At 40.4% G+C, this 19,148-nt stretch overlaps 1 protein-coding gene across 1 annotated transcript in view; it reads left to right on the top strand.

The window, feature by feature from the left end:
- Window positions 1-19,148, top strand: part of SLC9A1 (solute carrier family 9 member A1) — a 74,704-nt gene that overhangs the window by 40,060 nt on the left and 15,496 nt on the right. The window contains exons 3-7 of the mRNA XM_089686240.1: window positions 9-259; window positions 442-659; window positions 1,989-2,182; window positions 4,384-4,473; window positions 18,286-18,356. Coding sequence (XP_089542366.1) covers window positions 9-259; window positions 442-659; window positions 1,989-2,182; window positions 4,384-4,473; window positions 18,286-18,356 — 824 coding nt within the window. The remainder of the gene's footprint in view (window positions 1-8; window positions 260-441; window positions 660-1,988; window positions 2,183-4,383; window positions 4,474-18,285; window positions 18,357-19,148) is intronic.

Genomic DNA, 19,148 nt, shown 5'->3' with positions numbered 1-19,148 from the left:
CTCTATAGGTTTTGTATCACCTTTTTGAAGAATTTTCTGTCTTGGATCAAGTTACATTCCGTGATATATCTCTGGGGTTCCTGAGTTTCTTTGTTGTTGCCCTGGGAGGGGTGTTTGTCGGAGTGGTATATGGGATTATCGCAGCCTTCACTTCCCGCTTCACCTCCCACATCCGTGTTATTGAGCCCTTGTTTGTTTTCCTCTATAGTTACATGGCATATATGTCTGCAGAGCTCTTCCATCTCTCAGGAATTATGGCGTAAGTTACTTTTCCATAAGTTATATTTATAGTGTTCTGATTACCTGTAGCACCATACTCTTGCCTTTTATTTGGCATGCTGACACCATGCTGGCCTGTCTTGTTGCTTTACTGCTCTGGTCTGTAAAAATAAAACATATTGCAGGTTGAAAATTGTTTTTTTTTTTTTGGTTTTTTTTCAGCCTTATTGCTTCAGGAGTTGTAATGCGACCTTATGTGGAGGCTAATATTTCCCACAAGTCCCATACTACTATCAAATATTTCCTGAAAATGTGGAGCAGTGTCAGTGAGACTTTAATTTTCATCTTTCTTGGAGTTTCCACCGTGGCTGGATCTCATCATTGGAATTGGACCTATGTCATCTGCACCCTTTTCTTCTGTCTGATAGCACGCGTGTTGGGTATTGCTTTATGTTTAATTCAGAATTCTATTTGACATTCACATGTGAAGTGTACCTAGATTTTCATGTGACAGTTGGGGATCATACTCTTACTGCATTTTAGTTTACCAATATCTGACTAGTGTAACCATGACCTACTTCTTTCACGGTGTAACAATACTTATTATATATGTGATTTAGCTGGAATCTGGAGAACTAATGCACTATTGTTTTTTTTTTTTTTTTTCTTGGATGGCGTTAAAATGCCTTGCCATCTTTCTCTTTGTTAACAGAGGTAAAAGGAGACAGATTTTGTGCAGCAGCTGTGCTTGTGTGACCCTGCTTTGTCATGGGATCATGGTAAATGCCAGAAATAACTGCTTGAAAGTCAAAGCTTTTGGCTTTTCGTCCTTTTTGACTTTGACCGTTGGTAAGGTCTGGACACAGCAAGTATATGGTGTAACACAAGTCCATGTGGATTTACTGTCTTTAGACCTTAAAGTATAGCTGAACCCAAAAAAGTAATATACTGCAATTTGCAAGACCTTGGGTGGTGTGGTTGCATAAGTTTTCTTTTTTAAGGCCAAGTACATTTTCAGCAAATAGTGGAAAAAAACTTGTTAGAAATCTTCACATGGACTGAACGAAACATGGCAATGCTTCTGCTCCTCCATAGACATGGTGTAGTGAGCAGGGGCAGACTGACCATTCGGAAACTTGGTCACTGCCCGAGGGCCCGGGGTCAGTAGGGGGCCCCATGAGATGCCCCTGGTACCTTTTTCATAGGCTTTTTTGCGTTTGGGCAAGGACACAGGGGCCCCATGATCCCCTATTGCCCAGGGGCCCCATGAGTTGTCAGTCCGCCCCTGATAGTGAGTGAGTGTTGTCACTCTAGGTCAGGAAGTGTGTTATTGGCAGAATTACCAGTTGAAAATAATGGGAAAATGCCTAAAAAAGGAAATTGATGCAGTTTCCAATTCCAGTGACTGCAATATAGTTGTGGGGGTTTTTTCAGATATGTTTAGGGATTAATGACCTCTTAAGGCATGTTATTAATCTTAAATATTTGTGCTAGTAGTTTGGTTTTTAAATGTGAAATAATTTAGGAGCAGGTGTGTGTTTAAATCCAAAGTAGATGAGGGTGTCTGTGTTCCAGGATCCAGAAGACTAACAGTGGAAGTAAACATTCACTCTGAAATGCCACTCCTGCCCAATCCTTTCAAGGCTACAGTTTTACCTGTACAGTATTCATGTTATATTTCCTGACAGGTTTTCTAAACAATAATAACTGAACAATTTGTTGCGGTTTTTTTTTTTGTTGTAAGTTTCAATTTTATGTCCCTTTCTTAGGTGTTCTTGGCTTAACGTGTTTTATCAACAAATTCCGCATAGTGAAGCTGACACCCAAAGACCAATTCATTATTGCATATGGTGGCTTGCGTGGAGCCATTGCTTTCTCCCTGGGATACTTATTGCATAGCCATAACAGAGATATGTTCCTCACTGCAATAATTACAGTAATTTTCTTCACAGTGTTTGTGCAGGTGAGTAAAGGTACTTTTTGGGGCTGGAGGTGGGGGCAGATGAAATTCTGTTATGGTATTACATTCATTTTTGCTAATTTAAATAGTTCAGTGTGTAGAGGGGCTGAATCAGAGGGTTTCACAATGAAGCACATTTGTTTAGCCATGGCATTTGTTTGAAATGGAAATGATCTCTTTTGGGAAGTTTTCCACACATGCACAAACAAATGGTTGTTAAGATGAATTTTGCTCATTTGGCGAATTCACACAGCCTGAAAAAACGCATGTTTAGATGCATACAGCAGATAGTTTGTATGCATCTGAATGCAGCACTATAGTAATCAATGAGTCCAGACACACAGGGCTCATTCACATGAGCAGAAGGAAACGCTGTTTATACATGCACAGCAGATAGTTTGTTTTTTTTTTTCTTTTCTTTTTTTTTTGTACACATCTAAATGCAGAATTATAGCAATCAGTGAGGCCATACATGGCTGCGTCTACATACAAAAATGTGCTCTGCGATTAGTTGTGCATAAACACAAATACTTTAGGCGTGTACTTTATGCAGAAACTGTCATGTAAAAAATACATTTTTCTGCCTGTGTTAATGAGCTCTAGCTCTGCTAGAAAAGTCCCTTTCAGTCAGAAAATGCTCATCTAAATGTAGTGTTCTTTCTACCCGTGTGATTGAGCCCTTTAATTTTTTAGTGTTTTAAAATTTCACGCACACTTTTGTCCCGTTTTTTATAATTATGTAAAAACTATAAACAAAAGAGTGTATATCGCCAAAATCCGCACGTTCCTAACCCCAGAAACCACTAAACAGCTCATCCACTCCCTCATCATATCACAACTCGACTACTGCAACTCCCTCCTCACTGGCCTGCCTCGCCGCTGGCTATCCCCGCTTCAGTCGATCCTGAATACGGCTGCCAGACTCATTCACCTTTCCAACCGCTCTGTATCCGCCACCCCCCTCTGCCAATCCCTCCACTGGCTTCCGATTGCGCAACGGATCAAATTCAAAATCCTAACGCTAACGTACAAAGCTGTCCACCATACTGCCCCGAACTACATCACCGACCTAATATCCAAGTACCGCCCAGCACGCACACTCCGCTCCTCACAAGACCTCCTTCTCTCTAGTTCCCTGGTCTCCTCCTCCCATGCCCGCCTCCAGGACTTCTCCAGGGTGTCACCCATCCTCTGGAACTCCCTGCCCCAACCCATCAGATTATCACCTACTCTCCTTTAGGCGCACCCTGAAAACCCATCTCTTCAGGGAAGCCTACCCCACCCCCTGCTAACTTGCCGACCTCCTCCACTCTTTCTACCACTCCATCCCCCACAGCTATCCCCTCCCTCCTAGATTGTAAGCTCGAAAGAGCAGGGCCCTTGATCCCCTCATGTTTTGCATTGTATTGGTATTGTTCTGTCACATGTTCTGTCCCCCTTTGTAATGTTCAGCGCTGAGCGAACTATTGGCGCTTTATAAATACTGTATAATAATAATAATAATAATAATTTTGAAGTGTGTGTATTGGTACTCCTTGTTGGAGAGCTTCAATATATAGAAGCGGACCGCTGACAAGATAAACCTGCCTGCCAGTGTTGGTGAGTTGCAGGCCATTACAGTTGTAGCAGTCTAAACGCTTTTAAGGCTATGTATACCGGAAAAAGGAAATTACTTAGTACAACAAGATATCCAGTGCTTTTTGGATATTATGAGACCATACTAGCTATGCAGGAACTGCATCCTTGTCTCAGTATCTAAGTTTCAGGATATCGTGGTATGTACTGTATGTGGTGTGTATATTTTTACAGCTATGTATTGTATGAACTATGTCCCCTTCACATAGCTTAATCATGACTCCAAGAACATCCATATATCTTTGTAAAGTATGTATTGTAAATAACAGCCACAAATTAGGAAATACACCATGTGAGGAATCATAATGCTGCCCACACTCTGCAGTGTTTGAAGAATGTGACCCTAAACTGCTGCTATCCAACCACAAGATCATATGAACAATGCCACTTTCTGAGATTGAGGAAGAATAATAAAAAGGGTGTGAGCTAGCTATAGGCAGATGTAGAACACCAATAGGGCAAGTAAACTTTGTACATGCTTTACTTCTACATCTGAAAAGACTTATGGTTGCCAGTGGCTATGCTTTAAACTGAGCATTAACCCTTTTGCTAATTTTTGTCACTGAAAGGGAATGACTATTCGTCCACTGGTGGAACTTTTAGCTGTGAAGAAGAAGCAAGAAACTAAGCGCTCAATAAATGAAGAAATACACACACAGGTAATTAAATGACAGATATATATTATATTATGAAAGTTCATGTTTAACCCCTTCACGCCTAAGGGTAAAGCAAATCTTAACGCCTAAGCATAATTTTGCAACTTTGACGTGTTAGCAAAACCGTACATATCACAACTACTTTGTGCATCCAGGTGGATTATACCTTTTTTTCTTTTCAGGACAAATTGGGCTTTCATTTGGTGGTAAATGGTAATGGATATCTCCTGATTTTTTTTTTCATTACCAAAGGAAAACTGGCCCAAAATAGTAAAAAAAAAAATAAAAACTTTTTTTTTAAATTTAGCTTTATATTTCTTGCTACTGCCATAATCTACAACCAAATAACCCAAAATAATTTCTCCTCCTGACGGTTGCAGTGATACCACATGAGTGTATGTTAGTTGTTGTTTGTACCCATGGTACAGCCCAGAAACCATAATGCACAATTTGCGCTTTTTTAATTTATTTTCTTTTTATTCTGCCACTAACTGACACCGCTGCTAATTTAAAAATTAAAAAAAAAAAAAAAAAACCTGACAACCCCCCTACAAAACAAAAACTGAGCCTGACCTTGACCAAAACACCAACCCTGGCACAGACCTAGATCTAGGTGTTTTTTTTTTTTATTTATTTTTTACACACACTTTTTTTTCTCTCTCTCCCCATTCAGAGAGAGATAACAAGGGGGCAGGCTTCACAGTGACTGATCACTGTGACATCCAGTCAGAGTCTATCACAGCGATCAGATGACCCAGAATTGGGAGTTTCGGGTCCTGATCGTTAGAATAGAACTAGGGGCTCTCAGTGACATCCCAGTCTTTGTGCTGGGAGTGTGCCATCACACGATACGCAAACTAGCTGTCTGTGAGGCCACTAATTTGCGTGCGGTCGTCGTCCAGGGGTTAAGGAATGAAACATTTGTAACAGTATATATTGGATGGATAGTCATTTTAGTGCCCTTAAGTCTGCATGAATAAATTCTTCTCATGTCAAATACTAGAACAGGGTTTCTCAACCAGGGTTCCTCCAGAGGTTGCTAGGGGTTCCTTGAGCAGTCAGCAATTCCTGCCTCTCAGGTAAGTTCCTAATGATACCATTGATCTTCTTCCCAGTGACCACAAGTGTAAGGAACATTCTTCCCATTGACCATCAGCTCCATAGATCAGGAACAGTCCACCACTGGACCATGGGGGGAGAGCCATTATCTCTCCTCACGCCTAGACAAAATGAGTTGACCCATGCAGTGCAGGCATGGCCCCACTGCTTGGGAAAACGTTTTTTTTTTTTTTTTGCCTGGCATTGGGCTTTAACCACTTCAGTTCTACTACCTGTATACGAGGAGAACCAGAGTAACTTTTACATTTCCACTATGGGTTTGTTTATTTGGAGCTAACTTTATTCTTTTAGATCACAAAGTAATACGCTATATTTTTGGGGAAAAACAAGGCTTTCTTTTGGCAATGTATCTAAAATTACTTGTGTGCTGCAAATCCTCTTGCGCTCCAAATGTTAAAAGTGAGCTCCCACATTTATTCAAGACCGTGTCAATAAAATGGTGTAGCTCTACTTTTGTGTAGATAAACCAAATACAAAATAATTAAAATTATTAAAAAAGCATGCATCTAGGTGATCGGATAATACTTATTTTAGTACGCTGCAATCCATGTACTGCAGAACATTAAATAAAGAGTGAATCCATAATCCTAGTGCTGCAAATAGCATCAAATAACTACTAGAACACTTCAACCTTATCTAAAAAGGAAAAACGATGTGTTTTAAATATTGAGACCACAATCTTGGTGCTTCAAATACAGCAGGTTAAAATTGAGACCACAATCTCAGTGCTGCAATTGAAATATTGAGACCACAATCTCAGTGATTAATAGCAAAATAGATCATGTCAAACCACATTCCTAATGATGCAAATTAATCCATAAACCTCAAAGTTATATTGTGTTAGATTTTGTCATCCTATGTGCAGTCCACAGTCCATTGATTACACCATTCATAGTTTTTAAACATGAATATTTATGAAGTCGCCAATCCACCATATACGCCATATTTCTCAGTGATCCACCTTTGTGCAGAGTTACTGCTCACCTCAACATCCGACCTATATTTTCATATAGATCATACAGCGCTTGTGTGTTTTTTTTTTGTTTTTTTTTCCAGAGGCAATCTCCTGTTATCCACACAGGTTCCTTTAAACAATCTCTATTGTCTTCAGTGGTCGACCAGTAGCACTTATAGAAGAACTGCCCATAGTGTAACTCTGTCTTAAAAATAGCAACTCACATCCAAATATAACACCACAAAGAGTGTATAGCGCATTGGAACAGATTAGTCTACTGACTTCCTCCGCACTGGAATTATGGATTTATGCTTTAATGTTTTGCAGTACATGGACAGCAGCATACTAAAATAAGTATTAATTGATCACTTCAAGACATACTCATTTTTTTTATATAATTATTTTGTTTTTCTTTTATCTACACAAGAGTAGCGCTACACCATTTTTAATGAAACTTTCCTTTGGTATGGGCTCAATCGAAAATAAAAATATATGCAAAACAATATTGCCAAACAAATGAAAAACGTTTTTTTTTTTCTGTTTTGACAATTGACTGGTGTTTTTTTTTTAACCACTTCACTTCTAGAGTTTTTTTCTTTCTTTTGCATTTTTCACATGCTAACTGCATGTGCCCAATAAATGGTGAAATATTACAGCACCAAAAATTATCAGCAGGCTACTCTTTAAATGTTTAAACTGTAAACCATAAATGACATGCCCACCTAAAAGGGGAAGTTCCGCTTTAAGGCCTCGTCCCCCACTCCCCATTAAGGATTGGCACCGTTTGGGGAGTGGAGGGATATCCGATTTTGACAGGTGTCTGCTTCCACATTCACTTCCACTTCCTGCCTACTACACCACCCCCATGTAGTCTTCTGGGACATGACAGGTCACAGAGGACTGCTGCAGGACCATTCACAATGTGCAGTGCTGAGAGCACCCGGCTGTGAAGCCAAAAGCTGTCACAGCCTGGTGCCCACACGTAAGTTGAACCCGGCTGTGGCGAGGACACCGCTGGATCCTAGGACAGGTGAGTGGCTGGTTTTTAAAAGTCAGCAGCTACAGTTTTTGTAGCTGCTGACTTTTATTTTTTTCACCAGAGACCATAGCTTGCTTTAAGGAAAGGAAAAAAGTGTGTCTGTGAAGGCTCTCATTGCTCACAGTTGGTAGTAGTCACATTTCATCTGGACTTGTTCTGTAATGTCAGACATTTTGTAGCTTCTCTAAGCTGTGTATATGTTTATTTTCCAAAAACAGGATGAGAGGTGTGAAAGTTGTGATTAGTAGGTGCCAAGCAAGTACTGTCATGCTAGCAGAAAAATGGAGATGGACTGTGGTAATCAATACATCTGATTACTATTCTCAGCTGCCCACTCTTCTTAGTGATGCCAACACTTGTGAGCCATTAAAGTGTTGTTCACCTTTACCAGAAATCTGCCTATGCAGATAAGGGGTGTCTGTGCATAACAATCCATGTGTCTCTGAATAAAGTGGAATAATACCCTTGCTATAGGTGTAGGCCATTTACATACATCCTGAAGCCTGGCTGGAAAACTCCCAGGGCATTGCTAGGTGAGGCCTAGTCATTACTGCTCACCTACACATATCTTTTCACTTGTGTACCACCTGCAGAAACTACTGACTTGACCAAAACATATAAAACATGGTAAGACTCTCAACAGTCAAAGAGAACTCAAAACCAGACCAAGTATGTACCTTGCTGACATGACTGTGCTGTGGGATCACCTGTATTTCCCAGTGTAGCTATTCTGAACATGGTGGAGGTTGACAAGAGACCCTTACATTCTTCCAAGGTAATAGCACCAAATTAGTGGTTCAGGTATATGACTGACACATGGATCAAGATTAGAACATCAGAAATGCAAGCTTTTGATGAGCACATGTGACAAATCAAGTTTGCACAATGAAGAGGCGCAGAAGAAAATTACCCCTTTGTACTGTATGTTAACATGTCATAGAAAGGAGTGACTTGGACACTGTGGTCTACTGCTACCCTACCCATACAGGCCAATATCTGCTTTTTGACTACCAGAACCCATTGGAACACAAACTGAGAGTTATTCAAACACTGCAACGTTGGGCTGAACTGGTGACAACAAGCAGTGTCTAAAGACAGCCATCTAAGGAGTGTTTTGAAAGTCTGTGGCTACTCATACTGGGCTATTGGTAAAACATCCACAAGTCCAAGCAAAAACATGGTACTGAGGGGAGAAGCAGATAACATGAAGTAATATAGGCAACTTGTATGCAGCTGGAGTGTCAGAAAAATTCAGAAGGATCTTTAACAAACATCCCTGAGTCACTCAAGCTCAGCAATACACTGGGAGAGAAGCTTGTACAGCCAAAAGACCCAACACCCAAATACAAGCAAAGTAACTTGGTATATGTAGTGCAGTATACAGGGGCGGACTGACCATTTGAAAACCCGGGCACTGCCCGAGGGCCCAGGGTCAGTAGGGGCCCCTATGAGATGCCCCTGGTACCTTTTTCATAGGCTTTTTTGAGTTTAGGCAAGCACACAGGTGCCTCATGATCCCCTATTGCCCGGGGGCCCCATGAGTTGTCAGTCCGCCCCTGGCAGTATAGTAAGGGAATGCAAAGACCCGTGTGTTGGGGAGACCAAACAACTTGTCAACAAATTAATGGCTCAGCATAGGAGGGACAATTGTACAGGTCAAGACACAGTAGCCTTCCTACATCTTAAGGAATGAGTACATTCTTTCGAGGACACTATGGTGCACTTTTTGGACAGAGAGGACAACTTGCTCTCAAACTAGAACATCTAACTCTGAACAGAGGTGGGGAACTTTAACACCTTCGGTCTCTCACATATAATGCCAATGTAGCAACTTTTCCCTGGCAATTCACAACTTTGGCCATCAATGAATTAACTATGCTGACGTCCTGACATCAACCATGGGATTCTGTGATTAGAACAGGGTGCTTCCAAACGTTCACACCTCCCTGTTCTTGGGCAGTTGACATGGACACACTCCATGGTGATTGGATTAAGGTATCTGTGTGTAAACAAATGCTGAGGTATCTACTTGACATTTATTGGAACTAAAGAAAGGACTTGGAGAAACTACAAAATGTCTTTAACATTCTAGAACAAGTCCAGTAAAATGTGACTACTACTAGCTTTAACTTTGTAAGGTTTCTTTAAGTGATGTCATATGAAGATGAAAGGTCATTCATTAGATCTACTTTATTTATTATAGTTACTTATATAGCGCTGTCAATTTACACGTGCTTTACATATATATTGTACATTCACATCAATCCCTATCAGTCCATGTCTTTTGAGAGTGGGAGGAAACCGGAATACCCAGAGGAAACCCACACAGGGAGAACATGCAAACTTCAGGCAGGAGGTGCTGTGGCTGAGATTCGAACCAACGACCCTAGTATTGCCAGGCATAAGTGCTAACCATTTAGCCACTGTGCTACCATCTGCATATGACTAAATAATAAATACAACAAAACAATACATTGATTGTATTTACTCCACGACTCTTGCAAACTATCTGCAACCATCATTTTAAGTGGGAGTGGTTGTGTTTGCCTCTGCTGTGTAATACAAAGCAATTACCGACAGTCATTTTGACAGCCAGTAATTGCTGGTAATAGCAGCAACAAGATGAGAGGAGCTGGACATAAAAAATCCATTCTTAAAGCTTTTAAATTTTTTTAGGACGTATCTCTTATGTTCAAAATCCTCAAGTGGACAAAAGCCTTCTTGACCTCCTGTATGTGCATGCTGCATTCTCTTTTTGCGGAGTGCAAACTTTGTACTAGACCTCTTTAAGTCTTCTATTAAGTACAGTTTGTACTTGAAGTGCTAAAGAGATTTGTGTGGAAGAGATGATAGCATAATGCTGCTGGCCTCTAGTCTGCCAATGGCCAGTTTTTTTGTTTTTTTTTTTTTGTTTCCCTCTTGCCTTTCTCACACACAAAAGTACTGGTCTGTGCGATGACAGTTTTTTTACTTGGTTATAATGTATAACTACCAGCCAATTCTTCTTTTGGTTTAACTGACATGTTCAGAATGTCTGAGTTTTACCACAGTTGCTCAGTCACATGCTAAAAAGCAGTTATGCCTAATTTGTTAGGGCCACACATTTAATTAAGAACATTAGCAAGTCCAGAATGCTTTCAATGGACTTTTAACATATTAAGGAATGCATGGTCAAATGTGATGGGAGTGTATAGTATTTTGCTGGTTCTGACTTATTTACTGGGTACTTTGAAATCAGAAACCAAAAACCGGCATGCTGTTAATGAGTATCAACATTCCTTATCTCTGTACCTATTGTAGTTCAATGACAGAAGGAAAACCTCAGAATGTCAGCCAGGGAACTAGCATTCTCAAAAGTAGAGCTCAGCAATGGCAGCCCTCATTATTCTTTCATGACAGATTACCTTTAAGTGAAGAGCAGTAAATGCAGTAAGCAACTTGGGGAAGCACAGTGGCTAAATGGTTAGCCCTTCCACCTGGCAGTACTAGGGTCGTTGGTTTGAATCCCAACCACAGCACCACCTGCCTGGAGTTTGCATGTTCTCCCTGTGCATGCGTGGGTTTCCTCTAGGTACATAGTTATTAAATAAAATTAAAATGTTCTCCAAGAGAGAATGGGTAAAGGAACAGACTATACGGTTTCCCCTTAACAGGAAAATTGCTAAATTGACATCACTGCATGTTGTCATGCTGAATACTTCCTTTTTCCTACAGTGGAGATTATGATAATGCAATGCATTGCTCAATGTGTTTGCTATCCTAAGTCAAAACTAGGCAGTGTTTTCAGCTTAAAGCAAACTTACATTTTTGCAGTTTTTCCTGTGACACAGCATAACGAGAAACAAAAAAAGCCCCCATACAGAATGAGCTATTCCTCATTAACCTACAATGCAGGAAGGCAGTTTCTAAATATTTTATATAATCAGTGTTCAGGTCTAGTTTACAGCTGATAATGAATAAATGCGAACAAAGTACAGACAGGGTTAATTATGTTAAAGGAAAGATATGGCCAAAGCTGTTTTGGCTATATTCTGTTATGGGTCACATGGGTGCAGTTCGTTCTGCACTCCTGTGACCTATATTCAGCTGAGAGCGGGCTAAAGCCCACTGTTGGCGAACGTCACTCAGCTGCTCCAGGATCAGGAAGGATGCCTACTTTACAGTCACGATCCACCCAAATTCTGGAACTGGCATATGGCTCAGCCTCTCAGCAAGTCGCTGAAAGCCTGAGCCAGCTGCTCCCACCCCCTCCACAGCTGGCAGAGAGCAGTGACTGACAGTCAACAGTGTTTAATCTCTCAGTTCTCAGTCTGGCAGAGCTGACAGGAGACATATGCAGCATGGATGGATTCTGCATCCACCTAGGTAAGTAATTTTGTTTTTTAAATTCCAGAACTTCTCTTTTAAACATTACTCTACAGCCCCCTTCTAAACATTACAAAGCAGGACAACATGCAAGGAAATTCTTGTAAATGTAAATTCTTTATCATTTTAGAAAATATACAGCCAGTAAAAGTAGCAAAGTAGCAGTATTAAAGTGGTTGTAAAGGCTGAAAGGTGTTTTTTTTTTTTTTGTTTTTTTTTGTTTTGATTCTTTTTAACCCTCATGCAAATCTCCTGTGGCTCAAGCAGCGGTAGCCATTTGCTCTGACTACTGTCAATTACAGCTAGTGGGGGGTCTGCACTCTGTGGATTGCTCTGGGTGCACTTAACAGGGTGTTGGATTTTAGACACATATAATACTTCTTCTAGTGTCTTGAGGCGATTATGAATGAAAGAGCCACTGAAATAAAAAACGAAGTGTGATTTTATTCTATCACACAATGGTGTAAAATAACAATGTAAAGCGTATTATGAACAGTTCCATGTCGATAAAACTACTGTAGAAATAACAAGCAAAAATTTAAAGATAAGTCACCATTATTTGACATAGAAGTCCGGCCATGTGCTGTTCTGTCCTTCATGCTCTACTTGGCCTTCGAGACTTTGTGAAGAAGACGGAAGTGACGATGTTGTAGCATGCACCTGTTGCAGCTTTTCAGACATGTATGTATGTGTATGCAAGAGTGTCAGTGTTAGCGTGTGAGTGTCTCTCTTGTCCGTTGTCTCATGGTCTTTTATGAGGCAAATTTACGTCATCGTTAGTGATCTTAATACCTTCTATGGAAATTATTACTGCTTAGCAAAGCCATTTCATAAAAGGAAGGGGATGCTATACATGTTTTTGATGGACAGGAACATATGTATGCTGATGTACATAATATTGTAAGCAGATGATGTAACCCTCAGCTATATATTTAAAGAATAATATAGCTTAAGAACATATCAATGTATAATCACTAAACTATATATGTATCAATGTTAGAAACGTATACTAAATACACACAGATACTATTAAAATACATAATGTAATAGTAAATCTATAATGAGTCCTCCTAATACCCTTGACATTACTACCAGATACTTTTAACCAGCTATGCCTAAATATAGTCTTCAGCTAGTTAGCTGTCTCAGCTAACTTACCCATATTTTACTGTCTCAGCTTAACTTCTACAGTGGGGATCGAAAGTTTGGGCACCCCAGCTAAAAATTTGTATTAATGTGCATAAAGAAGCCAAGGAAAGATGGAAAAATCTCCAAAAGGCATCAAATTACAGATTAGACATTTTTATAATATGTCAACAAAAGTTAGATTATATTTCCATCATTTACACTTTCAAAATAACAGAAAACAAAAAAATGGCGTCTGCAAAAGTTTGGGCACCCTGCAGAGTTAATATCTTGTACTGCCCCCTTTGGCAAGTATCACAGCTTGTAAACGCTTTTTGTAGCCAGCCAAGAGTCTTTCAATTCTTGTTTGAGGTATCTTTGCCCATTCTTCCTTACAAAAGTCTTCCAGTTCTTTGAGATTTCTGGGCTGTCTGTCACGCACTACTCTTCTAAGGTCTATCCATAGATTTTTAATTATGTTGAGGTCAGGAGATTGTGAAGGCCATGGCAAAACCTTCAGTTTTTGCCTCTTGATGTAATCCCCCGTGGATTTTGAGGTGTGTTTAGGATCATTATCCATTTGTAGAAGCCATCCTCTCTTTAACTTCAGCTTTTTCACAGATGGCATCAAGTTACCATCCAAAATTTGCTGAAATTTTATTGAATCCATTTTTCCTTCTACTCGTGAGATGTTCCCTGTGCCACTGGCTGCAACACAACCCCAAAGCATGATTGATCCAACCCCATGCTTAACAGTTGGACAGAGGTTCTTTTCATTAAATTCTGTGCCCCTTCTTCTCCAAACGTACCTTTGCTCATTCTGGCCAAAAAGTTCAATTTTAACCTCATCGGTCCACAGAACTTGTTTCCAAAATGCATCAAGCTTTTCTATATGTTCATTTGCAAAGTTCAAACAATGATTTTTGTGGTGAGGACATAGAAGAGGTTTTCTTCTGATGACTCTTCCATGAAGACCATATTTGTGCAAGTATCTCTTAATAGTGGAATAGTGTACCACAACTCCAGTGTCTGCCAGAACTTTCTGGAGGGATCGTGCAGTCAAACGTGGGTTTTGAATTGTTTTTCTCACAATCCTGCGAGCTATTCTGTCTGATATTTTTCTTGGTCTTCCAGATCTTGCTTTAACTTCCACTTTTCCTGATGACTGCCATTTCTTAATTACATTCCAAACAGGATATTGACATCTGAAAACAATTTGCTATCTTCTTATAGCCTTCTCCAGCTTTGTGAGCATCAACTATTTTCAGTTTCAGTTTTCTAGACAACTGCTTAGAAGAACCCATGGTGCTGATTATTGGGGCAAGGTCAGATGAGTCTGGGCATTTAAAACCTTTGAGATTGACATAACCTGGTCTTCCCAGATGATAACTGAGAACAATCCATGACACTGGCAGGTCTCAGCTTTGCAAAAGGGGCAGTGCATGCTATAAATTCTTCAGGGTGCCCAAACTTTTGCAGACGCCATTTTTTTGTTTTCTGTTATTTTGAAAGTGTAAATGATGGAAACAAAATCTAACTTTTTTTGACATATTATACAAATGTCTAATCTGTATTTTGATGCCTTTTGGAGATTTTTCCATCTTTCCTTGGCTTCTTTATGCACATTAATACAAATTTTTAGCTGGGGTGCCCAAACTTTCGATCCCCACTGTATATCTTTTGGTCTCAGTTATAATTGAAGAATTGTAATACTACCATTTGTCAAAAGACCATTCACACATATTAATATTAATTATGATTAATCATAAAAACCAAATATTTTGCAAGATTGCCATCAATATAAGTGCCGAATCATAATTTTGATTTCTTAACACGGGGAGAAGCCAGGAGCTGGGGACCTGAGAGGAGGGGGATCAGGGCTGCTCTGTGCAAAACCATTGCACAGAGCAGGTTAGCATGACATGTTTGTTTTTTAGAATAAAAACACACAAACCTTTAATATCACTTTGACCGTAAAATACAGGCTTGTATGACAACACTTTAAGTATGCATCAGTACAACCATGGATCCTTGAGTGGAGACTCTGAATAGGAGCAATATGAATCTTATTGCAAAGTACTCTTGCAAAGTAATTTACATATAACTAAACTCTTATTTCATATTTATATACCTGGAGCTGTGTTGTCAGAAACAAACCAGATTATATTCATGAAGTATGCGTGGTTCATGAAGAAACATAGGGAGAATTCAGCAAAGCTACACTTTTCTGGTGGTATGGCCCCTTTAAAATGTCTTATGCTAGATTGACACATCCCTGCCAACAGTTTTGGTGGCTTTACTGGGATGTGTGGCATATTCTGGTAGTTAATAAAGCTGCTTTGCAAAATGGCTGCACTAAAGAAAAAAAAGAAAAGAAAATACTTAGTGCATAGGCATCGAAACTGGAGGTAATTAAGACCAACTCTTGATATACAGAGGCAAGCGCTGTGCCTGTCTTGGTATGCTGTGTATCAGAGCAGTATGTTTGCCAGCGCTGCCCCCTTCCCACCTATCACTGTTTTTCAAGAACGCTGTCAGCTTCGCAGCTCACAGACCCCTAGTAACCAGTAATGCTAACCGCAAGCAGAGCCTGATGGGTAAGCTAAGGGAGTAGTTCCACATCAGGTCTGCTTTCTCCATTTAATTGACAGCAGGGAGTGGGTGGATTCTATAGTCAAAGGTAAGCTGCCAATTGACAATGGATCTGCTCGCTGTCAGTCAGAAGGGGAGCAACTGAATGATGAACTAGTGCTTTTGAATTTCCATCAGGCTTCCTCCACCCAGCTACAAAACTCCTTGCCCACTGCTCTGTCAATATGACGACTGCAGCAGCGAGGAGGTTTGCTCAGCTGCACAGACACTCAGGTCTCATTGTGCGTACAGTGCTTGCCAAAAATTCAAGTACCTGTTTCCAACAGGTACATGAATCTGTCTCCTGTACTGACATTTATCTTACGGGGGGCACACTGAGATTTTTTTTATGGTGTCATAGACCTGTAGAAGAATGTTGTCAGCATTAGAATCTGTCTGACTTTCATTGATGTCACAGCTGAGGGGTCAGGAACTAATAGAAAATCAGTCAAGTGCAGACATACACTATATTGCCAAAAGTATTGGGACACCCCTCCAAATCATTGGTTTCTGGTGTTCCAATCACCTCCATGGCCACATGTGTACAAAATCAAGCACCTAGGCATGCAGACTGTTTCTACAAACATTTGTGAAAGAATGGGACACTCTCATCTCAGGACTTCAGTGAAATCAAGTGTGGTACCGGGATAGGTTGCCACTTGTGCAATAAGTCCATCCATGACATTTCCTTGCTACTAAATATTCCACGGTCAACTGCTCATAGTATTGTAACAAAGTGGAAGCAACTTGGAACGTTGGCCATGTAAAATGACAGAGCGGGGTCAGTGCATGCTGAAGTGCACAGTATGCAGAAGTCACCAACTGTCTGCATAGTCAATAGCTAAAGAACTTCAAACATAGTGTGGCCTTCAGATTAGCACAACAACAGTGCATAGAGCGCTTCATGGGATAGTTTTCCATGGACGAGCAGCTGCATCCAAGCCTTACATCACCAAGTGCAATGCAAAGCCTTGGATGCAGTGGTGTAAAGCACGCCGCCACCGGACTCTAGTGCAGTGGAGACGTGTTCTCTGGAGTGACGAACTACACTTCTCTGCCTGGCAATCCAATGGACGGGTTTGGTTTGGCGGTTGCCAGGAGAACAGTACTTGCCTGACTGCATTGTGCCAAGTGTAACGTTTTATGGGGGATTATGGTGTGGTGTTGTTCTTCACGGGTTGGGCTTGGCCCCTTAGTTCCAGTGAAGGGAACTCTTATGGCGTCAGCATACCAAGACATTTTGGACAACTTTGTGGGAATAGTTTGGGGATGGCCACTGCCTGTTCCAACATGACTGCGCACCAGTGCAGCAAGGTCCATAAAGACATGGATGAGCGAGTTTGGGGTGGAGTGACTTGACAGGCCTGCACAGAGTTCTGACCTCAACCCGATAGAACACCTTTGGGATGAATTAGAGCGGAGACTACGAGCCAGGCCTTCTTGTCCACCATCAGTGCCTGACCTCACACTTCTGGAAAAATAATCAAACATTCCCATAGACACACTCCTAAACCTTATGGACAGCCTACCCAGAAGAGTTGAAGCTGTTATAGGTGCAAAGGGTGGGCCATCTCAATATTGAACCCTACGGACTAAGACTGGGATGCCATTAAAGTGTGCATATAAAGGCAGGTGGCCCAATACTTTTGGCAATATAGTAACAAATTCATTATTTTTTTTATTGCTGTCTTTGGCTGCCTGTCTCTCTTGTCCTGTCAGTTCTTCTGTTAGAGTCACAGAAATTAACAAAAGAGGTCTCTTCCCAGTAGAGTTACATACAGCAAAAAAGTTGATACTCTAAACTTTTCTGACTTTTGGCTGATTTTGGGCTTTGCAACTAGTGCAGTTTGCCACTTTGTTAGCGTATCTAGGTTGCTATAGGAGTTCCATCACACTTTGTAGAGATTGTCATAGTTCAAAGATTCAGGGAGGCTGTAATACAAGTCCTGAGCAGTATGCCTTAAGCAGGTTTTGTGTGTGTGTACACACTAATAGATATGAATGGAACAGTATAACTTCCCTTTCCCGTTCACTCCAAACTGCAGTACATAGATGTGAACCAGTTCCATAGTGAAAAATGGGATTTCTACATGAAATGCATTTTTTTGCACCAGAATGAAAAACACTTTGCTGCACTAAAATGGACAAAAGTAAAGAGTCCATCAGATTCATGTGCATTGCTTTACTGAATACCACAACTGATGTCAACATGTTGGTGACCTGATTACAGAAGAGCTTCAGAAGTACTGCTTTGAATCACTGTCCCACTCAATGGACAAATTCATGTTAAAAGAAGCATTAATGTAGAATAGCATTTGACTTGCTGCTTACATGATCTGGGATTCAAAAATATATTCGCTCAGTGTCCAACATAGGAAAGCAACTAGCATTTGCAGAAGAATCTGACAAATCCATGTCCACCTTGTTCTCATAATAACTTTTCATATTGCAAAGTCATTAGTATTGTACATTTCTACAAGGCTAGCTGTAAAATGACTGTTTGTCATGAACAAATTTTAAAATGTTTACGGTAAGACTAATGCTGTTTTGGTTTTTTTTTGTTTTTTTTTTTTTTTTTTAGTTCCTTGATCACCTTTTAACTGGCATTGAAGACATTTGTGGTCACTATGGCCATCATCATTGGAAAGACAAGTAAGTTATGCAAAACACTTCAGATATTTTTAGTTAATTATTGTGCATTAATTAAAATTTAGTTAAATCGCAATTAAGTAACTTAAGGTAGAACTATAGGCAAAACTTTTTTTCTTTTGGATAATGTAATGTTTTTTTGTTTTTTTTTGCCATCTGTGTCCCATTGGGGATATATACCTTCACTTCCTGTCCCATACCCAAAATGGAGAGTGATGGCGATTCCTTTAATTTGCAGGGATTTTCTATGAGGCCTCTGAAGTCCTCAGGATTGTGTCCCCTTTGAAAGATTTCCCCTCTATTACTTTTCTTTCTTTCTATTACTTTTTTTTTTTTTTCCTTTTACTTTCAGTGATAACAGTAAACAGGACAAATAGCGAGGGTGAATCTCCCTAACAAGAGCACAGGCAGCAATAAAACCTGACAGGGGTTCTAATCCCTCTCCACTCTATCCAAAACTAAAAAAAAGTTTTTTTGCTGTTATACTTTACATTTATATAAAATATTCTCTATGCAAAACCATTGCAACTCTGATCCTCCTCTTCTGGGGTCCTTCACCAGCACTCTAGTGTCCTCCTCTTTGGCAAGTGGAGGCAGCTTGCTTTGGAGGCACTGGAGCAGGCTTAATACCTAGCCATGCTGCCTATGTCCAAAGACACAGACAGTGCGGCTTGGCCCTGTCCCTCCGCTCCCTAATCACAGGATTTTGATTGACAGAATCAGGAGCCAATTCCTGTGAGGAGAGGGAAAGTGGCGAGAGTCGCAACTCCTGGGCACAGGGCAGTATCAAGATCT

This window comes from Staurois parvus, unplaced genomic scaffold (genome assembly GCF_062004578.1).
Source record: "Staurois parvus isolate SC_StPar_1 unplaced genomic scaffold, SC_StPar_1.0 ptg000394l, whole genome shotgun sequence".
In the NCBI taxonomy this organism is placed as follows: Eukaryota; Metazoa; Chordata; class Amphibia; order Anura; family Ranidae; genus Staurois; species Staurois parvus.
Note: the sequence above shows the minus strand (reverse complement) of the source record. Positions and strands in the feature narration are given on the sequence as shown.